Here is a 19,268-nt window from a genome sequence, read left to right as displayed (position 1 = left end):
GTTCTTCTTAAATCCAGAGTGAATAGAGTGAGATATTTTCCTTTCTGTAGAAGTCCATTATTTTATGAAAGAGCTTTAACACTTATCTTCTAGAGTAAATTTCAGATTTTTTCCTGCTAATTGGACCCTTACCTCCACAACTTCAAATACTCTTTGCTTCAAGTTCTCTTCCAGGGCTCTGTGCTCTTTTCAGTTAAGACAAAAAGGCTTATAGTTGCTCGGGCCACTTCCTCCACTTGAAGTATAGCAATTATGTTTGGTATTTGAATCTAAAGTACCACTCTGACTTGAAATTGATTTAAAGTTATTGTTACTAGCCCTGTAATTTCATGTGCCAGTTCTTCAGAGTTCAGGGATAAAGACTGTTATTCCCACCAGTTCAATTGTACTAATCTGTATGAGTTTTGCTTCCAATTTGGTTGTGGAATCCTCCATTTCTATACCAGAACTCCTATTGATTTAGGACCTACAGTATCTTTTAAAATCAGTAAAATTCTTACTGAAGGCAGCCTCATTTTCTTTCTTTCTTTCTTTTTTAAACAGCTAAGGAATTTCTAATTTTTTCTTGTAAAGTCTAATCAGCCTGACTCCTGACCACTCTTAATAATATTCATACAATGAATTTTTCAGTTACAGCTTTTGTAGTTGGTCAGTCAAAATTTAACAAAAAAAAAAAATTCTTGAGGAGCTTTTTTCAAGTGATTATTCATTTGCTGAGAGCTACTGCTGTTCCTCTCCACTTAGAGTGCAGCTTCCAGATGGTTGCACCTTTACTATAAAAAAAAATTCAAAAGCTATGTCATACACCTTTCAGCTTTCCAAACCAACTTTTTTTTTGAGTCACAGCACGACCATTACAATGAGGTCTGCCATAATGCTGCTTTCTGAAACCAAAATCTAGATCAGGATATTCTATGAGAACCATTACTGTCTTTGGCCAAGATTTATTTAATCAGAACAATTATCTATACTTACTTTCCATTTCTCTATCAAGTCATTAATATGCAACAGTACTCAACCACTTTCCTTGCAATTTCTTGAATTCTTTAATTCTTCAATGCCTGTATTTCAGCCATAACAACTATTTTCTACTCTGCTTTTCCACTGCAATTTTAATTGAGCTTCATAATCTTTCCTACCAGTTCTGCTTCTCTGTTTTGCTGTTTAGGTTTCTTGCGCACATGTACAAACATGTAACTTGGATTAAATCAGTGAAAAAATATCTGAGCTACATTAGTTTTGCTGATTCCTTCACCATGTGACTGCCTCTTACCTTGCACTGAGTGCTTTTTGTACTTTCTGCCTTTTCTTTGTCTTTTGCTATAGAATCATAGGGTAAAAACTATACTCCATACTTGTTTATTTTTTTTTTATTATTTTTATTTTTTTTTAGGCATTTTCCTTGCATGTTAAATCTAACTCTGGTTATTAACCAAGTCATTTCCAAACTATTTCTCTCTCTGGAAGGGAAGGAAGGGCTCCTCTTGTAAGCAGGCAGGTGTCCCAGGCACCAGCACTGAGCCCATGTATTTACAGTATGTAGTTTTCCTGAATAATACCAAAGGTCAAACTTTTCCAGATCTCTGATAGGCCTTGTGATATACCAGTTTCTTACAGGAAAATGAAACATACTTTGAAAAATTACCTATGTTGTTCTCTCTTTTGCAGAGGTGCCAGAAGTCCCAAGCCGTGCTCTGTGTACTTCCCCTCACAGCAGCATTTCATCCATTTCAATTACTGCAGACCAGGTATAACATCAGCTAAGTTCATGGTACAGAAATCTTATTGTTCACTTTAAAATAGCATTTCCACCCCTCTCTAAAAATCATGCTCCTCTGCTGGTAATATTCATGTTATTGTTTGCAATGAAGATTTTTATGTGGCACAAATCATCTAAATGTTTGCTTAAGGTAAAAAATGCTTAGAACATATAGCAAAGGAGAGCTTCAACAAACCATGAAAAAATGTATAAATGGCATTATACCAAACCTTGGTTTTGTACCACTCATTTTAAACAAATCCTGAAAAGCTAACAAGCTTTTCAGGTCATCCAGACTTTGCAGTCCATAATAATCTGACACCATTTGAAACAAGAAAATCTTTGACTAATGTACTTAGATCTAGATGGCTATGATGAGCTTCTATTTTCCTATTTTCTAATGTATAGCTGTATATACTGAGTTCTGAAATAATTATGCAACCAAGACATCTGCAGCTATTAGCTGCTTTTTGTTGCAACATTAAGCTTTGAGTGATCTAAGCAAACGCAAAGTTAGTTCCATGTCAGTGCTATTCCCTTCACTCACATTTTGGAGGAATGGAAACTACAAAATGCATGAAGCCATTCTCATTAGTCCAGTAGTCACAAGCAAGGTAAAAATAGTTCTGCTGATTGCAAAACAAAGGCTCTATTGTGCAGAGCCAATAACATTAAGTGTTCTAAAGTCTGACATGACAATGATAATACAACAGCGAGGAACACAAAGAACTTCTGGAACAATTTTAACAATGTCATACTGGAAATTTATTACAAAAATCACTTTCAAAAAAACAATCCAACAGACACTAAAACAGCTTGTAGCAATTATGCTTTCATATAACAGCCTTGGGCAAAACCACAGTTTAATAAAACGTTCATTTTATTTTTTTTTTAAATTAACTGTTGAAGTTAGTGGTGTTTTCCCACCAATTATGTATAATGGAGCTGTAGCATACCTTACAATATAGGTGCTTATGGACTTGACTTTTGCCCTAAAGGTTCATTATTTATTTGGTTCCCATCCAAACTTTGGTGGTGGGGCTCTGTGGACAGATTATAGCCCATAGAGAGGGCTGGGAAGGAAGGTTTTGGAGCAGCTGACTTTCTTGTTCTACTGAACAAAGATTGGTTTGCTGCAGCCATTCCTTAAGTGGCTGAGTACTTTACATACTTGCAATTCTTTTCTTTGTCTTTTTACAATTAATAGTATGACTGGAAAAATACATGGAAGAATCTTGGAGATAGAGTTACATGTTATGGCTCAAGCCAACCTACAAATTTCGTGCAGTGCCCACAACTGGGAGTCTCTGCTCTCTCCTCCATCTCCCCTCCCAGCCATGTGCTTCTCTGGTGTTTTGAACCTGCATGAAGCTGAGCCAAGTTAAACTCACAGAAAAACAACACACACACACACACACACACACACACACACACACAAAGGCAAAACACAAAAAGGTGGGTTTTTTTTCCCCTATGATATTACCAAAGCAAACTGTCTCCCTGAGAGATCAGAGAAGCAAGAAAATGAGCACAAGAGAGAGGCCAAGACATTCCATTATCAGCAGCAAGGAAACAGCCATAACATGCAAATTCATCTCTTTTTTTTTTTTTTTCTACTGATGTGACGGATTGCTTTCATAAAGCTTCCATGAAAATGAATTTTATTATTAACTTTGTTACTGTAAAGTTGGAGCAAAAGCATTCAAATGACTCTGAAGGTTAATACTCGGAAGTATTGATTATGAAATACTCTCAGCATTATTTCTATAGCCTTCCACACTCTTAAGTCAGTTTTGGCATCAAAATTCTTAGCACGAGCTCACTTTTTGTGATTGCTGGTTTGATAACCTGTTACTTCATCTTCTAGCCATTGGAACCTGATAATGCATAGGTCCTGTGCTGCTTCTAATTCCTTATTCCCGTCCTTCCCCAGGTCTTTCCACACCTCTCCAAAATCTCCATACCTTTTCTTAAACAGCACTTCTGTTCACAAACTTACATGCAATCCTGCATCTTTGAATTACCCCTGCTTCTCTTATTCAAATCATAATCTTGTTTCACACTCCCAACTGCCCTCCCCTCCTCACATTTCTTCATCTGTACATTTCCTTTGCAACAAAAGCTTTTATCTTCTAAACCAGAATCCACCTACCTATAGGGTGCCAATAATCCTACCTTGTATCTTAATGTCTGCACCCATGTTCCCATCCATGAAGTCCTTTGGCCTGTGTCTTTCCCTAGAAGAAAAGGTTCTGGTTAGGTTCTGTTGCTGTACAGAGCACTGCCAAGCATTGAACAGATTGGAGAGAAGAGTGATGTTGGTGAGGTGTTCACAGGGAACACTACATATAAATAGGGTTCCCAATAATTTAGTTAAAATACAAGCCACTCTTTATTCTGTCACGGATGTAATCCTTCCCTATGGGAAACAGATGGTGTTTTACGCCTTTTATTCAAGAGCTCTGTTTTAAATGCAAAGATATGTTCAGACTCAGTGAACAGGGAACCTGAACTGAGCCCACATCTCATGTCTCAGGTGCTGTATAAGTAGAGGAGATGCATTAATTTTATTTTTTTGTAGTACAGCATACATTTTTGTGCTCATTTAATAACATTAGAAAGCCAGAGATGCACTTCTCCTACCTCCATGTTATCCAGATGCAGGCAATGCTGACCATGTTCACAGACAGCCTTACATATATGGGAAGTTCATTCCCAAAGTTAGATGCCTACCTACTCTGGATATCGTATGGGCCAGGCCACAGCCAAGCAACATCTAAATTGTTCAGGGACAAGCTATTCAACCACAAGCACTGAATGCCATTTTAAATTCTACTAGAATATCTTAATGCTTTAAAAATGCCAAACCGCGCTCCAGCCAAACCTGAAGAATCTTCTCAGGGTTTATTGTGGTGCACGAGACTTCTATCAGATGTTACCACTGTTTAACACGCTAGTTTTCCTTTGTTCTTCCTCTGGTCAATAAAAACGGTCAGTTCCTGGTAAAGAATGTTCTAAATTCTGTGTTTCTTAAACAATTTTGCATCTGAATTCTTCTCAGCCATTACTACTGAATAGTAACACTCCCACAGGCCAAATTCTTTATTATTATTGTTATTATTTTGCAGGTGAGACTCACTCTCTCATTCTTTCTAGGATGCTGGTGTTCATAGTAAAGCATGGTATGCTGCAACCTGTGATCGGAAAACAGCAGAAGATGCACTGTATCGATCTAACAAGGTAGGTCCCTTTCAAGGAATGTCTGTTTTAGGAATAACTTCAGGTGTTTTAAAAAAAAATCAAGACAGGCAGAAGTATTCTAAGAACTTCAGTTGTATGACAAACAGATCAGAATACTCTGCCATGCAAATAGTGTCAACCAGAACATTCGTGTGGTGAAATTTTCACTTGTTATAGAAGCATAACTGAAGGTGCCTCAGTTCAGTTCAAAGACTGCTGCACTGCAAAGAATGCTATTATAAATTAAGAGATTTTCCTTGGTTCATGCGCATGCACTAAAACAAGGCAAAGCCCAGTTACTTCTAAATCATCTCTGTGACTATCCAATGGATCGTGTAAAAAGGTTAGTACTTGGAAAGACAGATGCTGCAATGTATTTTGATGTGATAACACTAAGCATTTTAGTTATTTGGAGAATGAGTCCTGCTCTCAACTAGTCTGTCTACAAGGAATTAGTAACATGTAGAGGTGCATCCCTAGCATCACTTGAGTTTTCTTCTCCCTCACTTCACAAAGCAGGATAGAGTACTGGGCTTGTCACCAGCATAGGTTGCTGCCAACTAGTGAGCACTGGGCTACACTGCCAGTAGCAATAGCTCTGGAGAAACACTTCTGCTGTTCCCTTTTCTACCTACTGCCACTGACAGTAACTTCATTTCCTCATAATGCATGAAATCCAACAGACTGCTGTCACTGCATATTTTTCTTCTCCCTTTCTCTTAACAGGAAGAGAAAGGAGGCAAAGAGCACTCTTAAACCTTTCAAAGCTATTGTTAGACACCAGGAATATATGCTATTTCCTGCTGTATGATTTTTTTCTAATGACAGAAAAGGATTTAATGCTATTACAATTATAAAAAAAAAAAAATTTTTTTTTAAAAAAAACCCAACCTATTAAGCTTAAACAAAAAAAAAAAAACCAACAATTTTTTTAAAAGTTATATATTCTCTTTCTTTAGGATGGATCTTTCCTAATAAGAAAGAGTTCTGGACAGGATTCAAGGCAACCGTACACACTGGTTGTGTTTTATAACAGAAGAGTATACAACATTCCTATACGTTTTATTGAATCAACAAGACAGTATGCATTAGGAAGAGAAAAATGTGGTGAAGAGGTGAGATTTTTTTTTTTCCTAACACTGTTCCGTTATCTATCTTTAATAAGCAAGGATTGAACTATGTTGCTGTATGATTTGACAGGATTCTTCATGCACTGTGACTGAAGTATACGAAACTAGAGAAAACATCGTTTACATCAGCTCCTGCATGTTAAAATTAATTAAAACCACAGATAAAGTTGAAAGCATACTCATAACTACTCTGAAAAGTTATCAGGATCAGAACTGCAGTTACTAGATAAATCCTCCAGCTATATCTAGTCACCTTCTAGCTAAGACTCTAGTTCTAAAGTTTCTTGGAAAATTATAAAGGGCCACTAACAAAAAGAAAAATAACTGTATTTTTAATTCTATTTTCAAATAAAGAATATTTAGATGCAAAAATCACAGAAAATTATTCTAACAGCAGCATAGAGAATTGGAGCTCAAATACCAATAAATCTGTGTGTCATCACCACACAGGAGGGGCTTCTCAGGCATGTGAGAGCACGCTTGCCTCAGCCTAATTATCTGCCTCACAGGCAACAGTTCTTAGGTTACAGAATAACTCAGAAGCCTGGAGTTTATCTGGCCTTTCACAAAGACTCAAAAATGACCTGAAGGTAAAAAGAAAGATAGTCCCGTTTGGATGGAAACCAAAAGGAATATCAACAGGCCTAGCAGATTCAGGGTGTTAATTCATCGTGGTTGACATTGAAATGGCATAACTAAAACAGCGCTCATCAACAGCCATCTGCACCGTATTACTTCCAGAGAGTCCACTGCTCTTACTGAGGCAGCCAAATAAAGCAAATCCCAAGCTGCTACACAGTGTGTAGCTTGACAGATTAAGGTTAGCTGTAAGCGGTGTCTGTTTAATATGCTATGTAATAAACTCTATGGTTCAGCTTGTGCAGGCAGCAATCTCCAATCAGTAGAGCATGAGGTGATGTCAGCCCTGGCTCTATCTTACATTGTCCAAATTTAATCTGTACACTATTGGAACTGGGACTGAGAGCAGGACTGGTGCTCTTACCAAAAGGCAAAACATCTCACTCAGTAACAGTCATAGTTCCACTCTCCTCCATGCTGCGAGAAGAGGGACAAAAAATGATTCTATAATTACTGTCAATGTTACAACATTAAAGGATACCACTAATTATTTCTTGTTTTCTCTATCCAGCGTTTTGACAGTGTTGCTGAAATAGTAGAGAATCACCAGCATACCTCCTTGGTTCTAATTGACAGCCAAAACAACACAAAAGACTCAACAAAACTGAAATATATTGTAAGAGTTTCTTAACTGAACTGAAACTGAGATGCTGAGATGAAGACTTTTTAATCATTTGCTTCAACACCCCAAACCGTGTGGATCAGGAGTTTAAAAGAAGAACATCCACAGTGATGGAAAATACTCTTTAACATCTACTGAGCAGTAAGATATGCAGTTCAAGTCCAACTCTGTCTCTTTACAAAAAAAAGCCTAATTAATACAAGAAACAAAGTGGATACATGGTCATCTGTGACTTCCACCTGTGACAACATGGGTATTGAAAGTCAGGTGAACAGTTGCGTACCACAACCTTGTCCTCTGACTGCTATTTAAAGATGTATTTCCCCTAGGACATTCTCACTTGAAAAGTGAGAATATCCACAGTGGTCTACTTGTTCCATTTGTTAAGATTACCACACATCACTGCTCTCAGTAATTTCTTTGTAAAGTGCACATCCCCAGAAATAAGAGCAGCTGAACTTAATGTACTGCCACGTACAAGCTGGAAATGGGACTGTACTTTACATGAATAAAGCTTTTCAGCAATAAAGCTGTCAATGGTTTAGATTAATGGACATGTTGTCCTTCCTTCAGCTTTACTCTCTCATTAATATTTTTGTTTGTTTTTTCAAATGTGCAAATAAAGTTAAATATTGTAAAGTCAACTGTGTACAGAAGCACTGCTAAATGAGTTTTCTTAGCATCCTTCTAGTGAAAAAGCATCAACTCACTGTCGTGGATGTCTCTTATATAAATTTTTTTGAGCTCCTTCACAAGCCTCCTGTTGTTACAACAACTGTTTTTACAGCTTTAACACAGATATCTGACTTAATAGCTCTCAATCTTTTGTCTTTAAATAAGCTATTCTTGGAGGCCCCAACACATTGCCAAACTAAATACCAACTCAATTCTTGCAGAATTAATTTAGAGATAACAACAAAAAAGCCTGATCTATCAGAGTGTTTTACTTCTTGCATTATTGACAGCAGTGTCATTTTCACAAAAGATCAAGTAATTAAAATCAAATTTATCAATACATAATTGCTCTAGTAAAAAAATTCCTAGCAGTAATGGTTAATTAGTTCCAAAGGTGTTTGATTTCCTTTGACCTGCAAGTTCATCTATCTTACAGATATTTTCCAAAATTGAAACACTGTTGTTGGTTGGTTTGTTTTCCAAATTAGGCAGTGTTCTTTAAGTTCACCCACAAGGCATTTGAGGCAAACTTCAGCATGGACTTGCAAGGTCTCAAAAAGTCACTTACACAGAGAGTATTATGCAGCTGGTTCTCTGAAGCTTTGAGCAACACCTTCACGTAATGCACCAATCATCTAGAAATAACTGCTTCCTAATATGGTGATGTTCAGCACCTGGCTGTTTATGCTCTTTTGCAACACAGATAATACTTATTCCATCTGTGATGCAAATGAGAGCCCAGCAGGTAAGAAACTATGCATACAGACTTTTCACAGGTCTGCTTGCTATAGGACACTTACTTTACAGTCTTACATACACATTGTGTTCAGTATATTGCTCAGGTGACAGTAATTAAACCAGTGTAACTAGTATAATGTTTAAAACATTTAAGACTGTGAAGTCTAGATCTCAGAATTAACAAAAGACAAACATTGGTCTCTGCAAGCTTAATGTACTCCTTGTAGGTGTTTACTCTGGGAGCATTTAATGACAATGGAAAATACTCTGTGGAAAAGCCCTCTTTCAGTATTTAGCTTTGTGTTCAGGGGGAGTCCTTGCCTTACTCATTCATCTACTGCACATTATTTACACTGTTCTTAACACACCAGCTTGTTTCTTGTTCCATCTATATAACGCTCCTCCAAAAGGAGGCTCCAAAAGTGCTTACATTCTTCCTGCACTTCTGATTATAAGGTGTAACATCACCATCATTCTAGAAAGGAGGAAAAAAAGGATTTTAAAAAAATGGAACGATAGGCTTCCTTTTGAGAGAGCAAATGCCAGATTTTTCAGGGTAATTGGTGATACTGAGTCCCTCCTATACTCAAAGCAATGCTCCTACTGCCAGTGAGCTCCAAGCACTACTTCATAATTTTGTGGATGATTAATAATAATAAATGTGCTATGGATAAACATTCAACTCTACATTCATCTGCAAACCCTTATTTATTCCTAGCCATTTTCTACGCTGTTATGGGGGTAACTTACACTTTCAGCAACAAGATGAGGCAGGGAGTAAGAAGGCAACATCGTCTTCCACAGAGTAACTGATGATGACGTTTGCTATGTTAAAAATTCTAGTGATATGGACTCAGCAGTCACTGCTGAATCTTGAAAGTGGCAGCTCAAGTGAAATCCTGCCCCAGAAAACTTCCCCTACAGCTGGTGAAGTACCCACAGCTGCCAATAGTTAGTGTTGGCAGGTGTTTCATCAGGTAGCAGGTGTTAGCCTGACTTCTGACAGATGCAGCAACAAACTTCTCTCCATCTTTGATATGACTACATAATTTTTCTTCCAAACAATTGACGTTATGTGACTAGCAAAGAAACAAAGGAAAAGTTAAAAGTGTTGTATGCCTACCTGATACAGAGAGCATACAGAATACTGCAAATTATTCCTATCAGTGTTGTTCCACGAAAGGAGCACTTGCATCCTCCAAATTCCAAATGTTCAGACATGCAACTTACAAAACTATATTCTTCCTTCAATTTAAAACACCAGCAGCAGGCACAGATTCTTAGGAAGTGTCGTTAAAATAATAAAAATAAGACATCTCACATGACAACAGCCCCAGAACAATACCGAACTTAAGTTTTTTGTTAAAACATTGAAATTTCTGAAGGAGAGTAGCCATGATCTGCTAATGAGCACACATCTTGCAAAGAATACACAAGCGACTAGACTTCAGGCCAAATATATATTTACAAAGCATTTCCTCAGAGGGAAAAACACTGACCTTGCACTTGGATTCATTTATATGTTTCAAAATTCTGTACCCAAGTTAAGGCTTTTTTATTTTGATACATGTTGCAATCAAAACATTTTAAGATAGCTTGTAAAGTCAAGCAGCAAAAAGCAGCACTCTTCAAATCAGGTTACTTGCAACCTTAATTGTGTAAAACAGACATACACAGTAAATATGCAATTGTTTACTACTTTACCATATGGATTTATGTATTTTATTTGGTTCTTGTTTGGCACTTCAGGATAAATCACAATTGTATAAGGAAGTAATGTTGCTTGTAGGACATTTGTAGGATACCTTTCCCATTTAATGAAGATAATGTGGAAACAAATACCACAGGAGTCAGCCAGCTGAAAGGTAGCTTCGTATTATTAAGGCAGTTAAACATGTTTTTGGAGAATCTACTGCTGCATCATCCAGTGCAATACTCAAATTGCTTAAGCCAACTTTCTGCTGATGATCTTTGTGATCATAATTTCATGGAAGCCTAACTTGAGATTCCTTGAAATCAGATCTGCAAAAGTACCAAACTTTTAGGACCTCAAATGAAGAATTATAGAAAAAGTCATAAGAGAGAAAGGGCTCTATATTCAGAACACTTGGGCAACATGCATTAAATTATGCAAAGACTTAACTAAGAGTAGGAAAACAAAATATTAATCACAATTCTCTGCAACAAATGAGATGGATGGCCATGGATAAAGTGACACATGACAATGAATTGCAAAAAGCAACCTTATTTCAGCATTTTTAACATCACAGTATTCTTTTTCATGATATTGTTTAAGGTTCTGCGGAAAAACAAAATCCAATCACAGTTGTCACTCTCGTGATTAATCAATATAAACAACCCTCTAATTGTAGAACAGAATTTCTATCTCAGTGTTATGCAACTATTAACAAAAACTGCTTACCCTTGGTGAAATTGCAGTGAATGCATTTTAGAAACAAACTTCACTGATAGTTCTCCCAGAAAGGCAATGGCAAAGCTCAGAATTCAGGGGTTCAGTGTGAAGGCTCTCCTACAGGAGAACAAACTGAAGCAGCTAGAAGGTCCTTCTTACCTTCTTTTTTGTGTTTTCCTACTGGTGTTCATTTCTAACACACTTTAACAACAGTAAAATAGATTTCTAAAAGCTCCTTGCCAAATTCACATCAGAACTCAAGCCCACCACTGTAAAACAAGACAAGTCCACTTTGATACAGGAAACACACCAACTGCACCCAACCCACGCTGTCTCATGTACTTCAGCTGACTCCCATATAAATCTCACTAGCTACAAAGCTAGAGTGGATCTTCCTGCCAACACACAGCAAGAATCTATCTACTGAAGTAATTCTTTCAAAAAATCTAACTCTGCTGCCAGTGACATCCCTATGACTTGTCATTGTTTCAGCGGTAGCACAATCAGTCTTGACTTTTACCTTAACACCCACTGAAAACTGCAATTGCACTTGCATATAACCTAAAGCCTCCGTGATCCAGGCCTCTCCAAGACCAATAACTGTAAATGTTGACAGTTTTTCCATCAATACTTTGGGAAGCTGGCTAACACATACAACATGTAACCTTGCAGTCCTTGGGCACAATTTTGTGACTATGCTATCACTGCTGTTCTGCACAGCACTCAGTTACACAGCCAGAACAACCACTGCCAATTCGATTTGCCTGCTGACAGCTATAAAGCTGGCTTTAATTAAACACTGCCTGTATTCTTCAAAAAGGGAAAATCTGGACCACATTGGATAAATAAAAGTACCTTCCGTAGCATGTTTAGTTCAACGTCAACGTTTAGTTCATCACTCTAAACAGCCTCAAAATCATCCATCTGACCTTGCAGATGTTACCTGTAAGAGTTATTCTAGCTTTTCCTTGGTCATGTCCTACGGGCTTCATGACGAGGCACACCATCACATATAAGGGAAGCTGGGAATTGTAAACTGCTCCATCTCTGAACTCAACTGCTTGAAAAGGCTAACAAAAACACCAGGTGCCATATGCTAAGGACACTCCCACATAAGTCTGAATTTCACCTCTAAATATAGTAAACACCATGAGTAATAAGAACCCTCATTTGTATACTCTCCATCACCATGGCCCAGAAGCATATTCTCCTTCCTTTATTTCTAAAACAATAAAGATGAAGCAATTGGGTTCCTGGGAACACTATTGCTCTACTGACCATTAAAATAAGGACAGAATAACTGAAGCCCTGGTTTTGCCAAATCTCTAGCAAAACAAAAGGCAGCTCATCTGAACAAGCAACAGCAGAAAAATACCACATAATCATTATGGGGAAAAATTATATATAAAATTACAATGGCTACAGGCCTGAAATAGTGCTTTGCACTATTAGCCTTCCTATAGGATCTGTGACAGACACAGAATAAAATAAAAGTATTTTCTATAAATGTTCACAGTCATACTTGTAAACACAAATTATAGCAAATTTAATAGTGACAGAGTCAATACAGATTAGGAATGTTCACCATTCTGAAACACCATATACATTAAGAATATATATATATATACTGTATATTTTCAACTGATTTCATTCTCACGCTCACTGTATTAACACAATTGTAACATTTTATTAATTTATATGAAAAATACTTCACTAAGAAAGTAGACAAACTGCAGAGAAATAGTACAAGTGTCATGTGCATAGCAATATAGCTTAAAGCATTCACATATGGCTTTGTTTAAATGAAATTATTGGGGAAATGGCCCTGTTTGGACCTATGGTTACACAGTTGACATAATGTTAACTGCTTCACATCTTCTAGGCACTTGCTAAAAATAGTGTTCAATCCCTGAAAAACAAAATCAGGAGTTAACAAGTGAAAATAACAACAAAAAATCCCTGGAGAACAGTTGTGTGTAGCTGAATTTTTTTTCTTTCAAATTGTTTTTAGTAGTGCATGCACAGATCTGAAAAAAAAAAAAAAAAGAAAAAAAGAAAAAAAAGGTGGTGGGGAAGGAATAATTTCTGTGCAAGAATTATACCAAATAGCTGAAAAGTATAAAAATATTTACAAGTTTAGATCTTTTAAAATATGTACAGAACAAAAGCCCTGAAAACTCATTTCATAGAATAAAAATATAGGACAGGATAGTAGTAACAAAAAATAATATATATTTGTATGGAATTGTATTTGCAGTTAGTTACAAGTTACCTAAACCACAAAGTTCCTCAATCTTTCTAAAAGCTTGATGGCAACAGAGAATCTGCTTTTCCTTTTAAAACACAAGCACTTTGCTTTACTTTTTAAACTTGTTACAATACTGAAATACAAAACAATCTGTGTATCATAATTCAATTTGAATCTCTTTCTAAAAAGGCCCAATGCATGATATTTTATTGGTATGGGTCATCATTACAATAACAAATTCCAGTCTCGAGTAGCCTCCATCAGATGCCTCTGTCCATGTCCTACCCAATTATCCTGATTGTCAAATATTCTACCACAAAACCAGCAGCTAAACTTAGCTTTCAAGGTATTATCAGAGGTAGTTTTCACAATCTGATAATTGTTTTTGCTAGTCTTTTTCAGTGTCAATTTTAATACAAACCTTTCTTTTACAGGGCTAATAGGTTTTATTGTCCTGTGCCTCTTTTGAAAAAGATTATCAGTAGTTACGTCCAAATGATTGCAGAAAGCTGGCTCCAAAGCTTCAATAGTTCTTTTTGACAATGAAACCTTAAGAACATGTCCCTTAAATTTAGCAACGGTTTTCATTACATTTACAACTTCTGGAACATCGGCGTCAGGATGGTTAAGAACAACAACTGGCTGATTTCTCCGAGGGCATTTTACAAGCTGTTTAGAATTAAAAGGAAGTAGTTTCAAAGTCCTCACAGTATCTTTTGATGCTCTTTGTCTGTAATGGCCACCTGATTCACTGACAACTTCACCTCGATTCTTTTCCTTACACTTTCTGTGCAACACTACTTTCTTTCTTGGAGGTTCTTTGCAGTTATCCTTATTTTTCCGTTTGAAATTCTTGCTTCTTTGCAAAACTACAGTTTCTGAATTCTTAGGCCCACTCTGTTTTAAACGAGGTTTTCCTTTAGCAATTCTGTTTTGGGTGCTCCATGAGGACTTCTGACTACAAAAGTTATTCCTGTTAGCAGTTATTATTTGTGTACTCTCAACAAAACCTTTTTGCAACCATGACCCTGCAGTTCTGGTAGAATACACAGGTTCTACAGAAGGAATACAACACACTGGATTAGAACTTGCCGGAGAGGCATTTGCTGGCATTAATCTACCCGGTAAGATTAAGGCATCATTAGAAGTAAGATCAGTCTGTTTCTGTGCTAGTGCAGGAGTAAGGGACTGTAAGCTGCCCAACTGTACTGAGGGCACTGAGTTGTTTACTGACCGGTTTGTTTCAGCCAGCATATCTGAAGTCTTAATTTTCAGCAAAAGCTTTTGTTGCATGACTCCAGTTTTCTTTGGTTGACAATTTTGATAATGAGCATTATCCCGAAAAACACTACGTTTATGTACTACAGGCTTGTTTGGTGTCATGCATTTCAGAAAAACTGCCTGCTGTCCATCAGGCAAAAATGCATAAACATGCTGTTTCTGTTTCATCTCCTGTTGTTCTGTTGACTCTTCTGAACCAAAGACAACATCCTGATGCTCTGATAATGCTTTCACAGAAGAAGTTCTTTTTACAGATGACTCCGATAAGTTTGTAATTACAAGTGGTTCTTTGGATGACATGCTATTCAATGAGTCATTTGCTGTACTATATGTTCTCCTATTACAGCAACTTCTTACACTTCCGAAACTGTCACGCTTCCCATCCGCTTTTGAAGCTGGTATGGTTATTTTACCATATTCTCTGGATGCAACTCTGCCTAAAACCTGAGAACTATCACTAGGGACATTTGCAACCGCTCCAATTGACCCACTAAAAGTCAGAATCATTCCAGGTCCTTTATTTAAAGCAAAAGACGTAGGTTTCGTTGCATGATCATCTGATGAACTGGTTGACAAAAGAGATTTTCCTGAAACAACCTGTAGTCCAGGCTGGTTAGCAAGGTGCAAAGGAAGAAAAAATCTTGATGGAGGTGGCTGAACTAAAACAGTTTTCTTCTGTTCCCGAAGGATTGGTGAAAAGCTGGTAGGATCTGAAGTTGGAGACTGCATTTTATCTTTTACCAGTCGCTCTGTTACAAATGCATTTGTATCATCTTTAAGCAAAGCACCATCTGCAGTTCTGCATAACACATCCATTCCCTGGGAATCAAGGTATGTTCTGGGTGTCTTTCTCTCTTCTCCACAATGCATACCTCCACGTGTGCTACATCTTGTATTCAATTCCTTCTTACATAAATGAAAGTCAGCGTTAGTAGAAGGCCTTGGAAAACTACATGTGGTTGCTGAGTTTTTTAAATGTGTAAAGGCTCTATTCCCTTTCTCTTGACTGGAAAGCAGCTTGTCAGAATGAAGTTCTACACAGTTATTCATCTTGCTGTGGGATTCTTGCTGAGGAGTTGCTTTCACTTTTAACACATCTTGTAGTAATTGGTTTATTTCAGGTGATAAATAATTAGCTGCCTGTTCACTCTGCAGTGAGAAAACAGACATGATTTTGGGCATTAGAACTGAATTAACACAATCAGATCCACTTTCTGGGAATTCCCCAGCTTTGCTTGTGAAGTCTTGATGCAAATTAGTATCCAAATATTGTTGACCATTATGCTGGTCTTCCACAAAATATTCCCTGTCAATAACAAATTTAGATTGTCTGTTAGGAGACATACCATTATTCTTAGTGTTTATGTGTCCATAAGTTTTAATATTTGATTGGGCTGATACAGTGTTCTCCAGTTTTAAGTCTTTGACTGAGTCTGAATATGAACTTGCAGACTCATCACTCTTCTGAAAATTAACTGTTTGGCTGGATATAAATTCTTTAGATTTGTCGTCTGTTGACATCCAAATGCTACACTGATTATCCAAAGTGTCCATTTTAGAATAATTATGAAAAGACAGCAATCCTTCATTAGAAGAATCAACGGAAGGTGAATAATACAGATTGTTAGTTCTGTGATTATTGTTCAGGCCACCATTTTGTATTTTCAGTTCAGGAAAGAAGGGTATTTTCCAAGGGTCATAGCATAGTGTATTCGTAACAGGAGGTGATAATACCTGAGGATGACTTGAAGGACCATAATTTCTCCATGAGATATTACTTTGAGTTCCAATTTTTGTCACCTCATCACATGGAGATACAGGAGAGTCCAACTTCATTGGCAAATTACACGAATTTTTTCCTACAGCTACATGAGAAGGTGCTACAGTTTGAGAAACACTCCTACCATACAATAAGGAGTTATTTTGTTTTTCCACTTTTGCTTTTCCTGAATGAGGAGCAGAAGAAAACACAGAAGTTAATGGGTGAATGGAATTGTTCTTAAAGGTTGACTGATCAGTTACACGGGGTATAGCACCTGAAGACAAACTACAAGGATCAGCAGTCTGTGGCAAAGGAGGTGTAGAGCAATCTTTAATAGGATCAGCTTTCTGACCCAACAAATGCAAGTTTTGCTTATTTGTAGGTAATAATTTTATAACAATATGTTGTTTCCCATCTACAATTTTAAATCCCATAAATTTAGCACTGTAATTTGCTGGAACAGATATTTTATTGTTTTTGATCATCAATACTGCAGGCCCATGAACAGTATTTTTCAATGATCCAAGGCTGAAACGTGTTCCATCCTCTGCTTTATTATACTGTGCAGTAGTAGCAGCATGCATTGCACCTGTGAAATTCTTTTCAGTATATGTAATTTGATCCTTTTCTTCATTTGCTTCCACAACTTTCATATACTGGTTGAACTCATCCAATTTTGGTTGAATTTTGTTCACAATTCTTAGCACTTGTGAATTTTTTTCTCCAGTTTTGTCACTTCCACCAATTATTTTTTTTCGCCTCCAAAGAGGCTTTTTCGATGTCCCCGTTTTATACCTTCTTAACACAAGCTTTAGTGCTGCTGGAGTCTTCAGTGTTCTTTTTTCACATTTATCCCTTTCCAGTTTTTCTTTTGTACATAAATGGTCTCTATGAACAGCTATAAGGTGTCTTAAAATATAATCTTTCCGTGGTGTGCTGTAATTGCAAAACTGACATCTAAAAGGAATCAGACCGCTATGGACAAGATGATGTCTCTGGAATTCCTCTTCTGTATAGCTTATATGATGACATTTTCCACATTCATATGTAATCCCATTATGTCTGTGAATGTGCTGAACAAATGTGCCCACATCTTGAGTGGAAAACCCACACTTTTCACATTGGAAGTGACCATTTACACAGTGCTTTGATGTAAAATGCTTTGTCAAATCCAACAAAGTGTACATCTGCTCATCAAGACAGAGCTCACACTTTACTAAAGTGCTGCGATGGGTGAGTCTATGCTGATTAAAAGCCTGAAAGTCATTAGCTGAGAAGTTACACATTTCACAAGGATACACAGGCAACTCTCCAGAGTGTAACAGCTGAAAATGTTTTTGTAGATCATTTGGGCTGTATCTAACATTGTCCTCACACTTTGTACAAGTGAAATGCAGTATCTTAGCCACAGTTTTCAGCCCTTTTCCAAATTGCACTTCTGTTTTATTCTGTACATGGCTTCCCCCTGAACAGTCAAGATTGCTTACGTTTACTTTCTCCAGAGTTAAGGACTTCCTTGCAGTTTGCTGTTTACACTGAAATAGTTTTCTGAATTTATCAATTTCATGTTTCATTAATACTTCATTTGGAATGTTCACCTTGGGTAAATCAATTTTTACATTTTTCAGTTCACAGGAGAAACTGACATCCAAAACTGCTGGTCGAGTAGTCATATTTAAAGGGTCATTCACTAGTGCATTTTCCAAATTAGGATCCATACAAAGATTATTTGCAGCATCATGTTTTAACAAATTAATTTGCTTTTTATCACAAGAAAACTGGTCCTGTTCAGATGGCATGATTTCATATGTATTATTCTTCTTCAAGTGAGTTCTTCAGATTAGACTTATTTCCTGTAGTAAACAAGTTTATTGTGCTGAGTTATCTTCAGTGTTCTACAACTTTCCCATTTTATTTTCCTGAAATTAGAAAACAAACACAGTGAATTACAGTTACTTTTAAAACCAATGTACTAATGGAGATATGACATCTACATACACACAAATAAAGAAATCACAATCATCCACAATTAATATTTCACATGTCTACTTACAGCATCACGAAGTCTGAAGCAATCAATGGATAAAGTCCGCTTTTGTTTCTCACTGTTTGTGGATATAAATTAATCATTCTGAAACAGGAGTATGACTGACAACAGTACCTCCCCATGGATTAAGAGGCTCAAACCAGTATGGTAAGCATCACTCTCTCTTTAGAGGCTATACTCACAGTTAATAAATGCACAAGTTTCTACTCAAACAACACTCCCACATAGCAACATAAAATCAGAAGAAACAGACTAGCACCAAAAAAATCAACTGGACTTTGTAAAGGAACAAGAACTGTTTCTTCCCTACTGATACAGTATTTTCTTACTAAATAGTTTTCCATAATAAAGAACTAATAGTGACACTTCTCTTTACTAGCAGAAGTTAGTGAAGTGTTGGCTGAAATCTGATCAGCAGCCTTCTCTCTGCTATTCCCTTGCCCACCATAAGCAACACAGACTTGGAACTCATTAGGTCACCCTGTTTATTCATTCAAACTGCAAGAATGATCACATCATCTCCCTTATTCACATTCAAACTGCAAGAATGATCACATCATCTCCCTCATTGTGATGGAGTGCAAGAGCTGCCTCAGAGTTCCAGGCCATTATAAACATCAGGGCTGAGGTCTTCCAAATATTTTCCCATATCCCTGCGAGAAGGAAGTATCTAACATTCAGCATGTAAGTACCCAACTGAAACAAATTGGACAC

General features: G+C 37.0%; 2 protein-coding genes across 2 annotated transcripts in view; one reads left to right on the top strand and one right to left on the bottom strand.

Annotated features, from left to right (window-relative positions):
- BLNK (B cell linker) overlaps window positions 1-7,399 on the top strand; it is a gene marked incomplete at its 3' end in the record, with an annotated part of 92,507 nt that extends 85,108 nt beyond the window's left edge. Inside the window, exons 22-25 of the mRNA XM_079536363.1 lie at window positions 1,669-1,748; window positions 4,916-4,999; window positions 5,959-6,114; window positions 7,280-7,399. Coding sequence (XP_079392489.1) covers window positions 1,669-1,748; window positions 4,916-4,999; window positions 5,959-6,114; window positions 7,280-7,399 — 440 coding nt within the window. The remainder of the gene's footprint in view (window positions 1-1,668; window positions 1,749-4,915; window positions 5,000-5,958; window positions 6,115-7,279) is intronic.
- Window positions 7,400-13,689: 6,290 nt separating this feature from the next.
- Window positions 13,690-18,306, bottom strand: ZNF518A (zinc finger protein 518A; the record flags this gene model as incomplete). Its single annotated transcript, XM_079535920.1, has 1 exon — window positions 13,690-18,306. One exon carries the CDS (start codon window positions 18,304-18,306, stop codon window positions 13,690-13,692), a length of 4,617 nt encoding a protein of 1,538 aa, XP_079392046.1.
- Window positions 18,307-19,268: the final 962 nt, after the last annotated feature.

Source organism: Tetrao urogallus, assembly GCF_951394365.1.
Source record: "Tetrao urogallus genome assembly, chromosome: 5".
NCBI lineage: Eukaryota > Metazoa > Chordata > Aves > Galliformes > Phasianidae > Tetrao > Tetrao urogallus.
This window is presented reverse-complemented; position numbering and strand designations above follow the sequence as displayed.